The sequence below is a fragment of the Pipistrellus kuhlii genome, unplaced genomic scaffold, assembly GCF_014108245.1.
Source record: "Pipistrellus kuhlii isolate mPipKuh1 unplaced genomic scaffold, mPipKuh1.p scaffold_m20_p_6, whole genome shotgun sequence".
NCBI classification, from domain to species: domain Eukaryota; kingdom Metazoa; phylum Chordata; class Mammalia; order Chiroptera; family Vespertilionidae; genus Pipistrellus; species Pipistrellus kuhlii.
The window spans coordinates 35,654,418-35,675,574 of NW_023425562.1; the positions used below are offsets into that span (position 1 = coordinate 35,654,418).

Here is a 21,157-nt window from a genome sequence, read left to right on the forward strand (position 1 = left end):
CTTGATCAGGTCTTTAAAAAAAAACCTGGCACTTCCCAGGTAAAAGTTATTGTGGCTCTTAGGTATCAGTAGTTACTAAAAGAAAAAGAAAAGAAAAAAAGACAATGGGTTATGTATGTTGAAAGCAGGAGCTATGAAATATTTAAAGTTGTAAGTCTTATGAGATGTTACGGGTGAGGTAAAGCTGCTTTCAGAGTCGAGAACATCCTCCACCGGGAATAACGGGAAAGGTGCCCACAGTTCGCAGCGGCCCCCCCTTCCCAGGCCCTCCCGGCACAGCTGCCTGTCTTCCCAGTGGCTGGAAGAGGCCCTGTCTTCACGGGAGCTGGCCACCGGAAGGTCACTGAGCAGTCGTGTTTGGACACTGCCAACAGCCTCTAATAGGCATCTTCTACTCTACCCTCTTCCATCGTAGAGGAGATATTTCCACAATCAGGAGGCTGCCTTTTTATTTGAGAGAGAAAAAAAAAAAAAAAAGGAAAACTAAACACGTTAAGACCAGTCAAGATACACAGAGATATTGCTTACATCTGAGCAGTCAACCCACACTGACCTTCTTCAGAGAAACACCGGGGATGTACCATCCCCTCCCCCCAATAAGTGAGACCACAACTCAAATTCCATTGCTTCAATTTGAATAATCAAGGAACATGATTCAGAAGTAGTAGGACATCCTGCATTTTATTCAACTCCATATGACAAAATAGGAACCTAGACTAAGACATCCATTTTGATCAGCAGGCGTGTCGAGCCACAGATTTCGTCATAAAAAATATTGGATCTAGGGAACAATGCCCGCCGCTTCGGGGAGGCCCTGGCCCCACGTGGCATCCAGTAGAAAAATAGTGTCTCTCCTCACCATGCAGAGAGGGGCGGCCGCGCCCTGAACACAAAGGGGGCCCATATCGCGGTCCTGTCACGAGCCCTCTTATTTACACACTTTACATTTCTCTGAAGTTATATATATATATATACATCCTCTCGGGAGAAGACAGAACCCCTGCATGGGATCAAATACTAACAACAAAAAATTCACGCCCAAAAAAAGGACACAGATAAATAATAAAAACATTCAACTGCCGAAACACAGCAACATGAAGCCACCTGTTTCTTTTCCAGCGATGCTGAGAGAACCCCTCTCCCCGTCATCCCACCAGGAGGGGCGGCGGCACGCGGTGGGGACACGACCCCATGACCCCATCCCTCGGAAAACAGGACTGTGGAGCGAGTTCAGAGTTCATTCCGGACAGAAACACACTTCGCAGTCTGCTTTGTGATGAGTCTTCCACACTGTTCAACCACGTGATCTGTCCTTGCTGTGGCTGAGTAGGAAAGATGGTCCTATTTCTGTTTTGTTTTGTTTCAGCCGAGGTCGCTGTCTGATTCCTTCTTCAGGGCACCGGAACCCAAACATCTCTGGGACAGTGGTGCTGGAGGAAGCCCATAGTCTCAGACTTCAGCCCGCTCCCAACGCACAAAATGAGGTAGAACAGACAGCCCCGCCCCCACCGCCAGCCCCGCCCGCCCACCCACCCACCCGCTCACCTGGCTGTGGGGCAGGGGGCGGGTCCCTCCCTCAGGCCAGGAAGTCACCAGCTTAAGCAGGTGTTGAGAGTCATGGGATGACATTGTGCTTGATTTTCATCTGAGAAGGTAACAAATCCACCAGGAATGGAGCGAATTTCCCAGTATGACTGATTATCCTGCCAGACTGATTATTTCTCCCGTTTAAGGACACAAGGACCAGTGCTCAGGGCAGTCAGGGCTCCCTCGCAGGTGTGTAAGACAGAGACAGAGATAACAGTAAAATTGTACCTACACATCCTCCTCTTAGCTCCTGGCTCCCACGGTGGCCCCAGCCGTGGGAATTCATCCTAAAATGAATTCATCAAAATTTCGTTAGAGGGGGTCAGGTTCTTAAATGCGCTTTGTAGAAAAGTTAAGTACGTAAGTCATTTTAACTGAAGAAATGGCAGGCCCTACATTACTGTGGAACTGAGAAGACTGGGTGGCTTTTCTGTTTTAAGTAGCATCGATTTTTCATGTTGTCTGACCTTAAAACAAGAAACAATAACAGGTGTATTTTTTTTCTCCATTTTCCTTAAATCAAAGTACTATTTATAAAATATTTTACATCTTTTTAAATCTTCAAATTATAGACAAACCTCCCTAATACAAAATACTAAAAGTGCAACAGTATAAATTAAGAGTTTGCAACCACATTATACAAACATTACCTCTTTATTGTACAGCTTTGATACGTGAAATATTTACTCACAACGGTTTATAATGCTGTGAATAATTTACGGTGACCTCGTCTGTAACGGGTTCCCATTCGCTGGGCCACAGACCACACTAGAGAACAACTGTCCACATAGCAGCTACAAACATTTAAATAAAAATAATTAAAAAAAGGCTTGTTACTGACAGGTACTTGCACACAAAAAAGCATGCTATCTTTCCCAATGGAACTTCACAATTTTGCCTGCATTGAAATAACCCACTTATTTATAGTAAAACAAATCTTGCTTTCAAAAAAAAAAAAAAAATCACACTGTCAGATGTATTCTGCAGTACGAAAGCTACCTTTCAAGTTGGGGCTGCATGTTTGTTACCCGCATAATCGTAACATTATAAATACTACAGACAAAGGTACAGTCATAAGACACGACGTTGGGAGGAACGAGACCACGTCTTTAGGATACAAGTTCTAAAAACGGAGTCCAAATGTTTAACTATTTTGAATGAGTGTCGCTGGAATACCGCAGGGGACTCCTGGTTCCCTTCCAGGATGATTAGGCTTCAGGAGAAATGAAGCGGATGTGCTTGGAGCCCTTTCAGCTCCCAAGGCGGTTTTCCAGGGACTTTTGACTCATGTTTATTTAAAAGGTTGAAGGATTCTCAAGAACAGTCAAGCTCACTGAGAAAGAACCATGCAGCGCTTACGAGACGACCTTCCAGCAGCCACACAGCTAACGAATTTTCTGCCACGGGGACAATTTTAAGCAGAACCCGGGCACGGCAGGTGTGTACCTGACGGTCACACGGCACAGTGTGTAGGAGGGACAGAACGGCAGCCGGGCAGCCGAGCACAGGCTAGTTAATCCCGATCTCCTTGTTGTCCTCGATGAACCGCGTGAACGGCCGGCTGGCCCCCGTGTCGGAGCTGGCTTTGTCCAGGCCCACCATGGGCGGGCTGCTGCCCGTGCGAGCCTTGTCCATGCTGGCGGCCAGGGAGCCCACAGGGGGCATGGCGCTCCCACCCAGACTCACCGGGAGCTGGGGGATGCCCCCATTCTGGATGACAGAAATCTCATTGTTCTTCATGGCCAGGCCGTTGGTGATGGCCGCCGCATACTGATTCCAGAAACTGGGGTCCACGTTCATGGCACGTGCTGCCAGGTCCTTCTGAAACATCTCCGAGAACTTCAGGGCATCGCCCCCCAGCAGAGCCATGGGGTTTTCCACCGACAGGCGGCGGCCCCGCCTCGCAGGGGCGTTGTTCCACATGTGTGTGCCCATGTGCACCTGCATGGGAGACAGGGAGACAACCAGTGAGCAAGCGGCGCGAGGCGGTGTGCCTGTGGATGCGTGCCCCAGTGCCATCCACACACACGCGAGCTCACTCAGGACTTGTTTCCAATCCCATCTTAAGCCAGTCCATATGAGGCAAACTTCTCTGAGCATCTTATGCTTCAACTAGAGGCCTGGTGCACAAAATTTGTGCACCGTGGGGTGGGGGGGCATGTCCCTCAGCCTAGCCTGTGCCCTCTCACATAAGTCAGACATCTTTAGTGCTGCCGTGGAGGCAGGAGAGGTTCCTGCCACAGCTGCTATGCTCGCCAGCCATGAGCCTGGCTTCTGGCTGAGCAGTGCTCACCCTGTGGGAGTGCACTAACCATCAGGGGGCAACTCCTGCATTGAGCATCTGCCCTCTGGTGGTCAGTGCATGCCATAGCGACTGGTTGTTCTGCCAGCCAATTTGCTTATTATTAGCCTTTTATTATACAGAATATGACTTGTTTTTTATTCAATACAAAAGGGAAAGACAGCAATGTATTAATGTTTCTTCCCCTTGATGAACTTGATAGAACACCTTCTCCTCCCCAAGGTGTGAGATGAAAAACCCCTAAAGCACATGTGTCAAACACAAGGCCCGCGGGCCAAATCCGTCCCGCCAGGCCTTGCAATGTGGCCCGCACCACGCTGTCATCACTGCACTCCGCTGCGTTTCCATCACAATGACAGTTTATGACTGTTCAGTAAACCATTCGGCCCGCGATTTAGGCTGGATTTTAGATTTTGGCCCCTTCTCTGATTGAGTTTGACACCCCTACCCTAAAGGATGTTCCAAAGTTCAGGGCCTCTTGGCTCCTGAGCCTGGCATAGGGGGCTTCTCCCTGCCTCATTAAGTCGCCTCATAGGTGAGACTCTTGGCTCCATCCTGCCTCCCTCCCAATCACAGAAAAAGTATCCTGGGCATCTGTGGTCAGCAGAGACCTCAGTAAGTAGAAGCCACAGGCATTGACCTTTTCACAGTCTCTGAAGAGATCCTGGCATGGCCGGAGGGCAGCACATTTAGCTGAAAGTGGGACACTGGCCTGCACGTGTCACCTAGTGCCTGCCACACACTCCACTTCCCAGGGAACAAGGACAGAGGCTGGAACTGAACCATGAACACAGAGCCAGCTCTTCACTCTGGCCTTGGGCTAGGTGCTTCTCGCCAAACGACCACGGCCCCCTCAGCAGCCACAGGACAAACAACAGGACCAGCTTCTGGCCTGAGGCAGGATGTGCACCATTTGTATCACGGGGAGCTGTTTAAAGGCCCAGCTTGTCTTGCCATCAGTGTTCCACAAGATGCTAGACAGCTGGGCCCCGGGCCTGCCCACCAGGCACAGTGTCCATCACCCCAATAGGCTGCCGCGCTGCAGGGGCTGCACAAGCCCCCAAGGGGAGGGGAGATGCTCTATAGCTGAACAGCATGCACACGTCCGTAACTGTGAGTGTGTGCACCTGAGTGCACGCACGGCACACGCACATAGGCAGACGGCACACACACATGCAGACACCTCACAGTACACACACACTATACGTGTGCACGCCACACCCATGCACTCCCCCACATACACATTATATACATGCAAGGCACACACTAGAGAGGTATACACACACTGCACACTCGTGCATATACATGCACACACACTGACCTACACGTGCACACCCACCCCCATGTGCACACACCCACCCACACATGCACACCCACACTCACACTCTGCACGTGTGCACACACCACAGGCGCACACATACTGTTTTGCGTCGGCTCTCCAGCAGCGCCTCCCCCTGGCCAGCGGCAGGCTGCCACCCCTCTGGGATTGGAGGGCATCCCTGGTGTCCCCCGGGCTTGCAGGGGGGCGGGGAGGGGGACGACCACAGCCCGTTGCCTCACCTTGAGGTTGCCCTTGGTGGTGAAGGCTCTCCCGCAGATGGTGCAGCCGAACGGCTTCTCCCCGGTGTGGGTGCGCTCGTGGATCTGCAGGGCGCTGGCCGAGGAGAAGGTCTTCCCGCACGACTGGCAGTTGTGCTGCTTGGGTGTCCGGCGTGGCGGGGGGGCCAGCATGGGTGCGAGGCCGGGGCTCATCACCGCCTGGGGCCCGGCGGGCACCTGGACGGCGGCCGGCAGCGGCGGGCCCTCGCCCAGCGTGATGGCTTTGCCGTGCCCGTTCACCTCCATTTTGATCATGGCAGGCGCGGAGCCGGTGACCAGGCTCGGCGCGCTTTGGCTGGGACCTAGAGCAGAGTTGGGGTCAAATAACGGAGAAGGCAGCTCTTTCAGTTTGTGGGTCAGTAAGTGCTGTTTTAAATTACCCATAGTGGAGCACCCGCGCCCGCAGACCGCGCAGACGAACGGGCGCTCCTTAGTGTGGCTGCGGTGGTGGATTTGCAACGCGCTCCTGCAAGCAAAAGGCTTGCCACAGACACGACACACGGTGCGCTCACACTTACCCCGGTCTCTGCTCAGGAACAGCAGGCTAAAGGGGGCCTCCTCCTTGATGGCCAGCCGGCCAGGGGGGGCGGACGTCAGGTCCAGCGCGCCTCCGTTTTCGGGGGCGGGGGGCGGGCTGTCCGGCCTTTCCGTCTTTAGCGGAAGGTCCTGCGGCTCCTCGTGGGTGCTGAGGCCTGGGGACTTGGAGGGCAGGCTCTCGCTGTGGCTGTGGACTGGGGACAGGGCCTGCATGGAGGACGACGACTCGGACAGGGCCGGGCTGCCCGCGCTGCGGCTCTCCAGGTCGCCCACCGCGGACGAGGAGTCGTTGCTGAGGCGGTCGCTGTCCCCGGACCCGTTCTCCATGGCCTTCAAGGCGGTCAGCTGCGGGCAGCTCATGACGGAATCCATCATCTTCATCTGGTTCTCCAGGGCGGCGATGCTGGAGATGACGGACGGGGGCGAGGGCGGGCAGGAGGCCGCGTAGGGCAGCAGCGGCTTGGACGGGTCGCCGGCCGCGTCCTTCAGCTCCACGTCCTCCTCCATGGAGTTCTCGTCCACGTCGTCCTCGAAGCTGCTCAGGGCCTCGGCGGCCTTGTCGTCGTAGGGGAGCTCGGCGTCCATGGCGTCCTGCAGGCCCTCGGGCAGCGGCGTGTTGGGGATCTGGCCGCCCATGTGCATGCGGATGTGCTGCTGCAGGACCACGGCGTTGGTGAACTTCTTCTGGCAGATGGGGCAGGAGTGCTGCACGCGCAGCGGCGGCTTCGCCCGGTGCACCCCGAAGTGCGTCTTCAGGTTGCCCTTGGTGGTGAAGGCACGCCCGCAGATCTTGCACTTGAAGGGCCGCTCCCCGGTGTGCGTGCGGTAGTGCATCTTCAGGGCGCTCTGGCAGCTCAGCACCCGGTGGCAGATGACGCACTGGTTGGGGTCGGTCATCTTCTTGTCGATGTTCTCCACCAGCTGCTGCAGCTTGGACGTCTCTGACGTCTGCATGGAGTCGAGCAGCCCTCCGAAGGGGAACTTGGCCTTGAACTGGTCAGAGCTGGCCACGAGGACCGGGCTGCAGAGGCCGGTGGAGATGCTGTTGTCCGTGAGGGTGGTGGCGGCCGACGTGGCTGCGGCAGACACCTGCCCGCCGCCGCCGCCCGAAGGGATGTCCCCCACCCTGGCGTTTGCACAAGGCAGGCTCACGGGCTCGGTCTTGGTCAGGGAAGGCCCACTGAGCACAGGCTGTGGGGACTCGGCAGTCACCGGGGCACCGGACTCAGAGGTGTTGAGGCCGGGGGACAGAGAGGGGCATTCGCTGGACGCCGGCGAGGGCCGCTGTGGGGAGCGGCTTGCAGGGGTGAGGCTGGGGGAGTCGGCGTAGCTGCCGACACCCGGGATGGTGGGCGGCAGCTGCAGCCCCACCGACGTGGGTACTGTGGGCAACACGGGCTTGCTGTCCAGCCAGGTGGTAACCGGCTTTTCCGGGGGCAGGGACATGCCGTAGGGGATCCCGGAGCAGGTGGGCACATTGTCCAGGTACTCGGGCACGGGGTAGGGGTTCATCTGGATGTGGGGGTACTTCTCCTTGTGCCTCTGGAAGTGCACCTTCAGGTTGCCCTTGGTGGAGAAGCGGTTGCCGCAGATGTTGCACTTGAAGGGCCGCTCGCCCGTGTGGGAGCGCAGGTGGATCTGCAGGGCGCTGTCGCTCCCGAACACCTTGGCACAGAACCTGCACTTGTGCTTGAAGAACGGGTCCTCGGCGCTGGCCTTGGGCTCGAACACCGACACGTTGGGGGGCTTGCCCTTGCGATGCTTCATGAGGGCCGACAGGGGGTCCAGCGCGTTGGCCGTGGCCGCGATGCTGACCAGCGGGTTGGGGAAGATGACGCTGCTGGCGGAGGTCTGAGGTAGAAGAGGGTTTGGCAGGCTGGGCGCCGAGCTGAGCAGCGTGCTGGGCCCCAGGGTGGGCGGCGTGGACGCCTTCTGTGGCTGCGAGGTGCTGCTGGAGGCACCGGCCGCCGAGGCTGGGGCAGCGCAGGCGGAGGCCACGCTGGAGGAGGCCGCAGGCCCGCTGGGCTCGGGGACCGAGGGGCCCCCGCTGGGCATGAGGGGAGTGCTCGCCCCAGATGCTGGCTGTGACGGTGGCTGGGCGCCCTCGTACGCCGTGGACTGGGCAGCGGGGCCTGGTGCCGTGAGGACGTGGGCGGCCCCGGCGGGCAGCTGCAGGGCGGGGTGTGTGGCCAGCCCCGGGAGCTGGCCGGAGGCGGGAACGGGGGCGCCCGGGGCCCCCGCCGCGGCCGTGGGGTTCAGCGGGGGCGGCCGCAGGGGCTGGCGGCTCATCATGGCCACCTGGCTGCGGATCTGCTCGATGAGCTGCAGCTGGTGGATCTGCTGCTGCTGCAGGGCCATCAGCTGCTCCAGGATCATGGGGACGGCCACCGCTGCCACCCCACTGCCGGGGCCGACCGCCCCCGCCGCCCTGGCATTCTGGGAGAACTGGGCCACGGCCACCTTGGTGCTCAGCAGGGTCTCCAGCGTCACGTTGGTGCTCGGCATGCCGTACGCGGTCACGGGCGCCGGCTCGGGGGCCTGAGGTAGAGGCGGCTTCCCCGGGAGCGAGGGGCCCGGGCTCTGGAAGCTCTTGTCGCCCACGGTGGGCTCCACGTCCATGGGCTCCTCCTCCTTCTCCGGGGGCCTCACCTCGCCGCCCTCCCCGCTGTCTGGGGGGGCCGCCTCCTCGGCAGCCTCGCTCTCCGCCGGCTCACTGGGGGAGCTGGCCGGGGAAGGTTCCGGGAACTCTTCCGAGGCTGGGGCCGGCTCATCTTCGTTGACGATCAGCACCAGCGGGTTTTTTGTGCAGCTCTTCTTGTGCCGCAGGAAGTCGGTCCACTTGAAGAACTCGGCGCAGCACTTGTCACACACGCTGGTCTCCTCGCCGCCACTCTTGCTGTCGTGGCCGCTGTCGCCGTCGTCCCCGCCTTCCCCGGGGGCCACTGCAGAGACCGAGAGACTGCGTCAGCCAGCAACCGGCCACACCACCCGCCCTCTGCCGCTGCAAAATTTTGCACCTACGTAAAAATCAATATTTTTTATTTTGTACAAATTACCCCACTTCAACATTTCTGACGCCCAGCGTGTGTGTTCCACGGGCCCTTCTAGCCAGCTAATCATTTTCTTAGCACAATCCATCAAATTATGAGGCTCTATCAATTGTGGATACTGCTTCTTAATGAAATTCCATAGAAGCCATTGATTTCCAATATTTTCATACAATCCGCGGCCGCCCTGTCTGCGGGTACAAAGCCAGCTTTCGATGGGCTCATTAGGATTCTCCCGGCCATCCGGCCTCCTCGTTTCCAGCAAAATTAGAGATGCCTTTGCCAGTTCACTTAACATTGCTAAACTAATCTGTAACCTTTCAAACTCGCGTCAGCACCTGACAGCGAGCCGGCCGCCGCCTCTCGCGCAGATTTATCATCTTTATGCAGCGGGAGACGTTACAGACTTAATGCAATTCTATAGAACCTTTCAAGCCAACGGGTGCTTATTTCATGTAGGAAATTTCGGCTAAACACTTGCATTTGTAAATGTATCAAAGGAAATACAGCCCTTCTCTCATCTCTGCTCAAAACCACCACCTCCCCGGCATGTCGCTGAACCGATCAATCCTGTATCTTTTAAGCCCTTTGTGAGATTCTTACAGATAGGGTACACGTCTACATTTAGGATCTTCCGGATGAAAGTCGTCAACATAGTCTGGCCTGAAATGAATCATGTTTCATACAATTAATGGGAACTATCAGAGGCGATATTTCTTGGTGAAATGAACCAAAATTATGCTACTGTTACCAACCAATAGCGTTTGGCGGTCTGCTAAAAAACCAGAAATTACATATTTAAAGTTTCATTTACGTGGACATGTTTAACATGAGAATGTGATAGTCAGACACACTTCTTGCACCTATTTTCCTATCTATTCTCATAGAAAGACTTAGCAAATTATATGCTTGTGCCGTAGTGGGAAGCCCTCTAATTGGTTACACATGTTTAATTACTGTTGTAGGCAGCTACTTCCTGACTTCCCTAACCCTCTTGTGCCGAATAACAACCATGTTTAATGAACAATTCTAATTCACACCTGATCAAATAAATGGCTGTACAGGAACGAGAAGCCAGCATACGACAACGTTTCTAGCGCCTGTGTTTTTGGCCGTGGGAGTGGATGGCAAAGCTCAGGGGTTACTTGGCTCTGTGTGCTGCTGGCCTAGGCAATTCGGGCTCGAACTGCCTTTTGTCAACTTACAGATGGAGTGACAGCAACATCACTCCGGAGAGAAATGACAGCTGCCAATCAGTTCTTGGTCACTGAACACAGCTGAATATAAGAACAAGATACCCCAAGTTTGTGCCCCGGAAATAATTTGCCGTTATGCCCTCAACAAATGACTTGCTAAAGAAGTCTCCATATTTTTCCTCGAAGGGTTTTGGAAAAAGAATTCATTCGGCCTGATTTTAGAAAAGAAATTTGATTTAAAAAAAAAAATCTTGTAAAAACATTAGTCCCTCTGCTGGAAAATAAAATAAAAATATCTTCGGAGGCTAGCCTGCTTGCTGCCCTCCATGAGACCATTACTGCCGGGTAATTTATACATGCCTTTAAAAAATTATTAGCAGTGTTCAATTAGCATTTTCGTAACTGGCTAAACCATTTGAAGGGGGAAAAGTTAGGGCTTGCAGCCCATAAAGACCTGCTGGACTTTTAAACCAAAGTCAGTGCTGATGATCAGACTGGAGGAGTCTCATTACTGGAAAGAAGGAATGTGATAGGAGCAGTAATGAGGCTGAGTATTGCTGGGAGCAAGGACAGCTGATGTATACTGCAGATGGCACATTAACAAAATAAATACTCCCAGGACTTAACTTTGCTCAAGGTATGCAAAATCTAATTCTAAACCTGCTAAGGTCACGAAGCAGGGCAAAAACAAGACAAAAACTAAAAATCTTCAGGTAAATAATTAAAGACCAGTAAATAAAGACTGTTTCAATTCTAATCATGCATTTAAAAGATTATCATGCAATGCACAGAATCTTTACTTTTAAATTTCTTTCATATTTATTAGTGGAATGTTCTGCAGATCCAGGTACTTAAGAAATCCAAGTGGACATTAAAAAAAAAAAAAGTCCATCTGCACGAGCAATTACGTAGGAGTTGGCATCATACATCATAACTATTATCACTAAACAGCAGAGCATTTTGAAAAATTCCTTTGCAATATTTTAAAGCTATGATATCAAGGCCTGCCACCATCTCCATAAAGATTTTTATTTTAATACTTTTTAAAAATAAAAATGCTAAGAAGTTAAATATTGCGAATTCTGAAATATTTTCTGCCTTTAAATCCTTATGAGATAAAATGTTTCTCTTTCGTGTGATATAGAAAAGCATTCACATGATGTATACATTTAAAATTTTAGGCAATCACAGTGCACAGGAAATACTTTTTCTCTATATAGAATATATGTGGGGGACAATTCACTGAGAAAGTGCTTACAAATTAGGTTGATTTCCGGATCATTTTTAGCGTATGGAGTGTTGGAAGACTTTACTTACTTAAATGTCAAGAAATTATATCTTCAGAAAGAGCATTTTCCTGACTTCCTTTGTAGAAAACGATGGCATGTAGAACAAAAATAGGACTTTTGCCTTACACATTGTACTAGAACCAAAGTTCTTTATCAACTCAAAACAAATCTAAAGATAAATTTTCCCATTTCCATTTTTTTTATGGGTTATTTTTTTAGGGTTCACTTCGAAATGCATGGAAGTTGAGAAGTGTTCCTACAGGTGACTTCCTTTATATGCCTACTGGCAGGTTTGCAAATTTACAACTGTTTTGCAATTGCAGAAACTGGGCATAGAATATTTAAGCCCTTTCCACCAAAGAAGTAATTTTGCTTACTGTAATGATAAGCAATAATTACCTAGATGAAATGAAGATATTCTGGTAAAAGTAAAAGCTCCTTCCACTTACATTCCTTTAAAATTAAAGAAAGCAAAGCTGAAAAGAGGAAATTGAGTAAAAGTGGCATTCTGGCCATTTGGACCTGTTAACAGTTCATTATGTTAATGAACCTCACACAACAGAGAATTGTTAGATCTTATAAGCCAAGTTGCATAATAAATTTGCCTTTTGCTTACAACATATTTTAAAAAAACTACAATTAGTGAGGGGAAAAATTCTTCAACACAACCCAGATTTCTTATTTTGGACAAATATTTTAGAATCACTTATACTTTTTTTTTTTTTTAAACTGGGGTTTGTATGCAATCTCATTAACATCATCAGTTCGGTTGCTATGCTTACTTGCTCAAGCTGTGACTGTTTCACTCTCAGAATCAGAATGCGATGAACATTCCGTCCAAGTTGCAGGGAGAAGCACACATCCCCTAAGATGACTTTAAGTAAAATGCATTCCAATAAAAACTTGAAAGCCTCACTATGGGATTCAAATTTTGGGTGCATATTTTAAGAACGGTGTTAAACAGCAATAACAAGCACTTCCGAGGAATTGATTGGTAGGAAATAAGCGAAAGGAGCCTGTTTTCCTGGGGACAGAGCTCTGGGAAGCAGCGAGGCTGGCACTCAGAGCAGAGCGGAGGCATGGCTCCGGCTGCATTCAGAGCGAGACATGAAATAAGTTGTTATAACTCGATGGCTCTTCACATCACAGTGACTAAATGCACTGTGTTTCAGTGTGGATGTGCTCATCTGGCAGTATTTGTTCATTTTGGAAAAAATGCCTTCTGCCACAAGAAAACACATGTGAGAAAAACCTGAATGCAGCTCACAGTTTTATCGCATAACTTCCCAAAGCCCTTTAATCCTGCCATTGTTTTAAGCCAATATTAAGCCGGATTCAGATGTACTCGACCACCTTTTAGTGAAATTTACATTTAAACTGGCCTTTGTGTCCTAAAAATAGAAGTTATTACCTCCATTAGCGGATAGAGCTGAAATTTTGTTTTTCAAGGTAAAAGCTCATTCCATGAGTCACTGTAACAGTACACTTTTGAGACATTTATTTCTAATGCAATTGGAACGTCTTTCTTTCTTAAGGGGGAATTGAAAAACGAGCATTGCAAACATTATCATTAATGTCAAAGCAATTTATTTTTAACATACTGACTATTCAACGACTAAGATTTCAAACTGTAAACAGGCGGGGGATGAGGCAGGAATTTATAGTGCGTAAGGGTTGCATCAGAACAAGCGAAGGAAAATGCCAGCCAATCCCCCGGAGCCTCCGCAGGAGTTCTCAGGTGACCTGCCCCTCGCTGTGCATCCGTGTGAGGAAGATGCTGCGGGGAACAGTGTGCTCTGGGAACCTGTGCCAGCCCGTGGCTCCGGGTCTGGTCAGGTGGGGTTGGGCCCCAGACTTCATGGCGAATCTGCTTCCTGAACGTGTCAGGAGGGAGGACACAGCTGAGCATAAAGCCATCAGGGTAAGAGGGAATGTGTAATTAGTCTCCAGTGATCCCCCCTCTGGCGGTTCATATCTGAGATTTTTTTTCTAACTCCATCACTGCTCACACCTTTTGGAGCAAGTGCTGCTCCTCACTTCCGCAGGAGAGGGAAAGTGGGAGCAGCGGCCTCTCAGAGGAAGTCCCTAACAAAGGGATCGAGCTTCAGTGACAGTCTTAGAGACAGGAATTTTTTTCTTCTTCTCGCTAATAAAACATTCAGAGAATGTTTAACAAAAATGTTCCTATTCATAGGATAAACTCTCTCCGTGTGAAAGCTCCCCACCCCAAATAAAACCCCACTCAACTGTTTCACAATTCTCTCAGCTTCAATTCCTGATCTTTTATATACTATACACGTATCATGTTTTCCCTGTCTCCTAAAGAAGAATGCGGCAGAATGTCTTTTTGAAGCCACAAGGGAAAAGGATTGTTGCAACATACGTAAGAATATTGGAGACCAGAGCTTTCCTTAAAAAAAAAAAGTCAAACTACAGTTCTCAGTATGGCTTTGTATTTTCCCTTTTCAGGAGCACAGCACCTTGTAAATAAACTAAGCAATTACAAAGTAGTAGTAGTAAATAGACATTTAAAAAAAAATTTTGTTTCTGAGTCTCAGCCGCTCACCCTTCACTCTGCTTCACTTTTGCTACACATTTTAAACCCCCCACCATTCACAAAAGAAGTAAACTTGTTCCTGTATGGGAGAAGGATGTTAACTTCCCCACTTTAATTAGTAACTTTTAAAAGGCCACGTGGGTCTTTAGGAGGGAAAAATCCTACTTTCTCCTTTGCCTTTCACCATTCCTGAAAAATCCAGAAAGCATTTTTCAAGTTTTCCTAAATTGTCAGGAGACACTTATTTTCTTGCAAATTAATTCCTTTTAACTCCTTATGATAGCTTTGAATCCCATAAAGAAAGATGAATTATCACATACTGAGCCCAAGCTGCGACACAGGAGGAGACAAATAGAGACCCCCACTGTGTCTAACAATGTAGAAGAAATTCCAGACGCAACAGAAAAATTGTGTCCTTCTCCCCAGACCCCAGGCTGGAGAGCCCAGAGCCGACGGTGGAGGGCACTGTCGCTATGCCGAACGCCAGCGCGGGCCCGCGCGCCTGCCCGCTCCGCTCGGTGGCCCACAGCTCAAATTTGTTAAGTAATGACCACCTGTGGCACAGCCACCAACCGTCTTCTGCCGAAACGTTTGCAGTTTTTTAATCTGTGTGGTGAGGCTCCCAGGCGGCTGAGCACTCTCCTCTCTGGCCACAAGCAGAAGGAGCGCAGACACACACCCCACTTGTTCCAGCTATCTGCCTGGACGCTGTGGCGAAGAATAAGATGTTTGTGACACTTCAAGGTTGCACAATAGTTCTTTCATCGAGACGGTAGGCCGTGGCCACACTTCTGATGGACACCCACACATCACTACCGATGCCTGAGGACAGCACAGTCCCGAAGTGGGTCAGCCCAGGAGAACCATCTCATCAAAATTCCCGTGAGGGGTGACAGCGAGGTTTGCACAGGTCACCGTGGGTCAGGGTTCGGAAGGCTGACGCGTAGATCTGACATATGGACTCTAACGTGCTACTTCATGTCCACTCAAAAGTGCCCCGGCCCTAGTCATCTTTCACGTCCACTATTCACAAAACTCAGAGAAATAAGCAAAACATCTCAGCGGTACAAACACCTAGGTCTAAACGGCCCCCGAGAGGCAGGCACGGCCCCGTGTCCAGGAACAGAGCCGGATCACTGTCCCAGTCAGGCTGCTTGCACTCGGGGAGGCCATTCAATCATCTCCACTCATCGTCACTCCACCGCACAGCTCCGTTTCTATGGGCAAAGTTTACACATGTGCAAAAAGCCACCCTGGAAAAGCCACTGCCCCGGTCACAGAGGCCGGTGGCTCTGCCTGTCCACGGCCACACAATAGAATTCCCAAACAGCGATGCGAGGTCCCTCTCCAAAAGAGGACCAGCGATGCCGAAGAATTAAGACCGAGTGGCACCGCACCTGCAGGGTTAATTAAACAGTTCAAGATGAATTGCCGTACAAAAGAAAACCGTTCTCTGTCCTTTTAAGAACTATAAACACTTGTGCTGAACGAGATGGGCGTCTGATAAGCTGAGCAGCCCAGAGCAAGCTCCGAGGTCTCCAGTTAACACTCAGATTCAGTGTTAACACTTAATAGAACAGCGTTGAGTCCTGTTGCCAAGGTCAACAGCACAGATGCACTAATTGTATTATGAGCTTGACATCTAGTGGCCACCCCTGGCAGGCCAAAGCAGGCAAAGGTTAAATCAGCAAGGCTTGTCAGAGCCCTTCTAACGACCCACCTTCAGGGAGCTGGGTCTGAAGCTGGCCAGCTCTGCAGCCCCACCTTCTCCCAGACCTCAGACAGCAGGGCCTAGGCCGCTGGCAGAAGGCTTTCCAGAAGGCAGAGGGGGCAGGAATCTTGGAGGGTGAACAGAACTACTCTGGGGTAGTGAGTGGGAGAATACAGGTCCCCCGAGGACAAGGTTTAGATATGGCATCATCCGGTGTTTCCGGTGGCTATCCTTCAGCCTGGAGAACTCTTCTCTTTAATTAACAGACAGATCAACCCTAATCTCTAACCTAAGTGGTGCCCATTATGTTATTTTGTTATTTCCATTAATATTTTACACTTTCTGTTACGCACCTTGCTGTATTTGCTGGCTTGGGAATCACACAGACAGCTCACTGCATTTTAAATCATAAAGGTGTTCAAATTAGAAGAGAGAGAGAAAAAAAAACTCCAAAGGATGTTTGCTTTTTTTTTTTTTTAAACACAAACATTATTTAAGACCATATTAAAACATTGGATTTTTACAGATTTTGTTTACGTGTGACTTCAGGAAATGTGCAGCAATGTAGCATATGCTCTAATTACAAGCCTGCTCACAGGCAGCACAATTAGCCTTCCTCTTCCCAAGACCCGGACACGTTGGCCTGACTCTGGCAACAAGTCGAGGGATCATGTGGGCAAATAAAAACTCACAGGAGAACAAAACCCTTCAAAAATTACCCCTCTGAAACTGTTCTGCAGCATAAAGACGGTGCATAACCTCATTAGCAGTTAAGAAGATTTTAATTTTACTTGAATCAAAACCTGTGCCAATACTGACATTTAAGAATGCTAAATTCCAATTGATGCTCAGTGCATAGCAAAACCCTGGTTTTATTCTGAATGTGCCCTCCCCACCCCGCTCACCCCCCCCACACACCCAGAAAAAGAAAATGTTCTGAGAGCTACCTTGAGAAGAATGAAACAGCCTGAGAGATTGCAGTTGGAAATGAAATCTGACCCACTTTTGCCATCATTTTGTATACAAAAAATAATCAGCTTGCTAAGTAATTCCTGCTGTTGGGCCATACCTTTTTCCCTTCCTGGCTCCGAAGAACAGATCTAAAAATACTGGATTATCAAATGTTGTGGAAGTTTAAAATGTACATAAAACCCCCACTGTTAGGTAATCAGCTCTTCCTCTGTGAGGTGGGAATTAATTGGCAGGCTTTCCGTTGACCACCAAATGATGCATTTTTAAAAAGGGTACGGTTTTTAAGTGTAATTTTTAAAAATAAAGGTTTGCAAAGTCCCCCTCTCCCCTTTCCCTCTTACTTACTTTTCACCTTTCCCATCTCAGAGAAAACAATCTGCCTACCAATGTTTAGAAAATGGCCCCAGTGTTGCTTCCTTTCGAATGCTGAATTGTAAATGTGTTGGGGGGGGGGGGAGGTAGGAGGACTCAAGGCAAACCATGCATATACAGATAAAAGAGAACAGCTCTCTGCACCGAGGGCTGTTGGCCTCCTTCCCCTTAACTTAAACACAGTCTGTGAATACCACTGGCAAATTCTTAAATCACATGCTCACCATATTTGAAAGGATTTTTTAAGATAGCCATATGACTGAAAATAAAAACACACTTTGAAGCAATTAGTGCTAACAAACAAAACATACGATGGCAAATTGTTTTAAATTATAATATCCTTTTGTTCTTCCTTAAACACGTTTTCTTTCTAACGATAGTAAAATGCATTTTTATAAAGTTGTGTTTCATTTGATAACGGATAGCAAGATTGCACCTTTTAAAATTCGTAGGAGGTATGTGAAGCACTCTCCTGTCACTGGGAGTTTTCATTACTTTTTCTTAGAACAAAAATACTCAGCTGGCTCCCAGGATTTCATTATTGGTGGCAGACATTTAACTGAATCATAAGCTGCCACACATTTACTTCCAAATTTTCATAAACAGGAAAAGACTATTCTGGGGAACGTAAGCCTCAGCTACCCTAAAATTTTATAATAGGATAACTTTGCAACTTCACAAAAATCATTATTACTTTTTTCCTCATTCTAAATACATAACCACATTTCATTCCTACAGTAATAAAGTTCAGATACATGGAAGCTGTTTTTGGATAGCTATTTTTTCTCATTGCTTGCCTAAAAACCAAGGTCTGGAAAAAAAAAAGTCATTTCTTTTTTAAGAAATAAAATCTTTTTACTGTAAGTGAATGTGGCTGTGGAACCCTGCCACCCCTTGTTATATTAAAATTATTACACGTAATGTCTGTTTTTCATGCATTATCAAGAGCCTTCAAATTTACTGTATGCATCTACTGCTTTAATTAACGTCACACTCAAAGTGATACAAAGGAATTACTTAGTTTCTGAAACAATGTAAACTAACTTAGCCTCCTTGTAACTTCATGCATAGTCTTGATTTCCATTGTGTTTAAAAAAGTTAAAATTTTGAGAAGATCTGATTCATGCTGGAGTAATTTAGTTTTCACAACCATTTATCTTTAAAAATTATTTTAGCTATCTGACTAATGATGACCAGCACGGCAGAGTAACACATGAGTGTTCCTTGAGTGAGCAGAGAACACAGTATCTTTTATGCTCTGTAAACAATCAGCTTCAGAATAATTAAATCAGAAAGAACTATTTTTAAATAGTTTGCCTAAACTCTCCTTAAAATAATGAAGGAAAACACACTACTTGACAAAGGCTCAGCCCCAGACAAGCTGTTTTTGGCCTGTTGCAAAATATGATCTGAAACTGTTAATATCTGGAACACAACTCTGAATGGCGTAAAAACACAGGTTTGGCAGAAACTCTAATCCTATGGTAGGTATAAAACCTGAATGTTTCACCTCTGAATAAATTCAGTAACAACAGGGGGAATTCAAAAGAACTTGTAAATAATTTATGCCATCCTAGGTTTTCAAATATAGGCTATATACCCCTAACATGTTTACACTATTAGGTTCACCAAGCTCACATTTCTGAAGTGAAATTAAAAATGAATAGCAGAGCCTCAGCTTGTTAATTGTTAAATACCAGAGGTTTTTACTCTATTAATTAAAATATGCTTTAATAAAAGGAGACATTGCACATTTTGATAACGACCCTACAAAGCTGAAAAGTATTTACATTGTTGCATTTTGGGGCGCCTGTGAAAGCCGATTTTAAGCTATTCAGGAGCCACAATAATAAAGCTTTAAAATTCCTCACTGGGATGCAATGTAGTTCTTTTGAAGGGAAGACTGTCTTTCTCATTCGGCAGAAATAAATCCATTCATTTGATCATGTAGTCATTGAGGGCAATACAAAACAAACCAAGTGTGAGAAATTCTATGTGATGAAGTAAACAAAACAAAAAAATCCATTTCCATGACAAAAAGATTCTTTGTCCCTAATCCTCCCACCATATGCAAGCGTTTCTTTTTAGCATATCTCCGGTTCCAATCTCGGGTGATGGGGCTGCACTGGACCCGGGGCCTCACCTCTGAGCGACAGAAAGGCCCAGTGGACGAATTTTATTTAATGAGTTCCCGGCCATGTCCCAAGCGTTTTCCCCTTTCTCCCGATGTGCAGTAGTGTACCTGCTTCGTCAAACTTCACAACACCGTGTGAGATCAATGCCCATTCCTGCGATTTTTCTGCAGAAAGCCTGATTCCCATAAAAGGATGCGAAATCGGCCTCTACTTTATAATCGGTTAATCCAAAAGTTAGGAGGCGTGTTTTTTTAAGGAATGAATTATCTGACGTCCGAGCTGCGGTGCAGCTGCGGACCGTTCTGCGTCCCGGTGTCGCACCCCGGGGACCCCGCAGGCCCAGGAGGGCACCGCTAGGATCCCGGGGCAAAACTTCCCAAGAGGGAGGTCCGGCCGCCGGCGCGAGGCTTCCTCGCGCGGATACTGCTACCTTCGCTCGGGGACAAGGAGAGCTCCCCGCGGTGCCGCGGCAACGCCAGCAGGCCGAGCAAACTTAGAGCCGCCTAGACGTGCCGGGTCCGCCGCGTGCGAGGAACACTCCCCAGGGCCGCGGCCGCGCTCACCCCGGATTAAGTCCCAAGCGGCCATTAAGCAAGGCCAGGCGACAGTGCCTGCTCGCTCCGGAACCAGATCGTTAGTTGGTCAGTGCGCCGGGGCTGCGGCTTCGCGGCCTCAGGGCGCACGAGGAGGACCGTGCGGGCGGGGGCGGGCCGAGGTCCGGCCAGTGGCTTCTCTCCGAACGCGCACCGCCCGGGGCGCCCGGAGCCGAACAAAGGTGCCCAGCCCGCGCCCAGCGGTAGGTGAACCCCCTACGCGGCCCCGCCGCCGCCCCTGCCCAGGGAACGCTCGGGTCGCCGAGGACCGCCCGGGGTCTGGGCGCAGGGAGCCTGGGGGGCGGCACGGAAGAGGTGGCTCGGACCCCTCCCGCCCCCGCCCAGCCCCCGCCCAGCCCCGCGCGCAGCTCCCCAACTCCCAGAAACTGAACCAAGTTTACTTCTTCCGAAACTCACTCTCCGCGCAGCGCGCTCCGGTGGAGAGCCAGTCCCTGCAGCCCGCCTGCCCGGGCTGGGCGCTGCGCGGCGGGCGGACACTGGTTCTCTGGAGCCAGGGAACTTCCCCCGCCTGCGGCGGGCGGTCGCACTCCCCGCCCGGCCATCCCCAGCCCCCCGCCGCCACCTCGCGACCCCTCACCGTGCTCCGGAGCCCCTTCCGGGGGCGGCAGCTCCTCGTCCGACTTGAGGTGCTGGGGCTTGGCCTGCTTGCGCCGAGACATGCTGCTAACGGCGCGCGGACCCCGCGCGGGACAGCCGCATCAGCGGGGCGGCCGGCGGGGACGGCGCGGGGCGGCCGGGCGAGCGCGGGGCGCGGGGCGCGGGCGGCGGCGGCGGCGGCTGCGCGGGCCGCGCATGGGGCTGAGTAATTAGGCTGGTGAATAATGCATGTCCATTAGCGGAGGGCCGCGCGGATTGGCCGGTCTCCAGCGGACTCCGGCGGCCTATGCAAATAAGGCCGCTCGCAATTAGCGGCCGCCGCGCGGGCGAGGAGGCGGCCGGCGCCCGGGGACCTGGGAGCGCGCCGCCCGGCGCCGCCTACATCGCGGGCTCCGAGCTCCGCGGCGCCCAGGTGCGGCTCGGCGGCCCGGAGCCGGCGGGCGCGGCGGCCGCCCCTGCCCAGGGCGCAGGCAGCAAACTTTGGCGGCGTCCGCGCGGCGCCGTCTCCGCCGGCGCGCCGGGCTCTCCCCTTTATAGAGTGTCTGCGCCCCGCGCCGCGCCCCCCCGCCGCCGCCCGGCCGCCCCTCCCGGGGAGAGCGGCCGCGGGCAGGGCTCCGGCCGGCGCCTTTGTCTCCCGGGCGG

General features: G+C 50.7%; 1 protein-coding gene across 2 annotated transcripts; it reads right to left on the minus strand.

The window, feature by feature from the left end:
* Positions 1 to 662: 662 nt before the first annotated feature.
* SALL3 (spalt like transcription factor 3) lies at positions 663 to 20,851 on the minus strand. Of its 2 annotated transcripts, XM_036419222.2 has the most exons (4): positions 20,496 to 20,851; positions 6,007 to 8,967; positions 5,450 to 5,790; positions 663 to 3,528 (listed from the first exon to the last, which is right to left on the minus strand). In XM_036419222.2, the coding sequence occupies exons 1-4, from the start codon at positions 20,575 to 20,577 to the stop codon at positions 3,097 to 3,099; spliced, it is 3,816 nt and encodes a 1,271-aa protein (XP_036275115.1). In that variant the 5' UTR covers positions 20,578 to 20,851; the 3' UTR covers positions 663 to 3,096. The 2 variants fall into 2 exon arrangements, with proteins under 2 accessions (XP_036275115.1, XP_036275114.1); XM_036419221.2 differs by having other exon boundaries at positions 5,450 to 8,967.
* Between the last annotated feature and the right edge of the window lie 306 nt (positions 20,852 to 21,157).

What these genes read in the sequence shown, in the direction of transcription:
- SALL3 (XM_036419221.2), bottom strand. Translation starts at nt 20,577, where the DNA reads ATGTCTCGGCGCAAGCAGGCCAAGCCCCAGCACCTCAAGTCGGACGAG. An exon ending in GGAAGGGGCTCCGGAGCACG is followed by an intron (nt 8,968 to 20,495) that starts GTGAGGGGTCGC and finishes CGGTCTCTGCAG; the next exon opens with TGGCCCCCGGGGAAGGCGGG. An exon ending in CCACCAAGGGCAACCTCAAG is followed by an intron (nt 3,529 to 5,449) that starts GTGAGGCAACGG and finishes TCTCCCATGCAG; the next exon opens with GTGCACATGGGCACACACAT.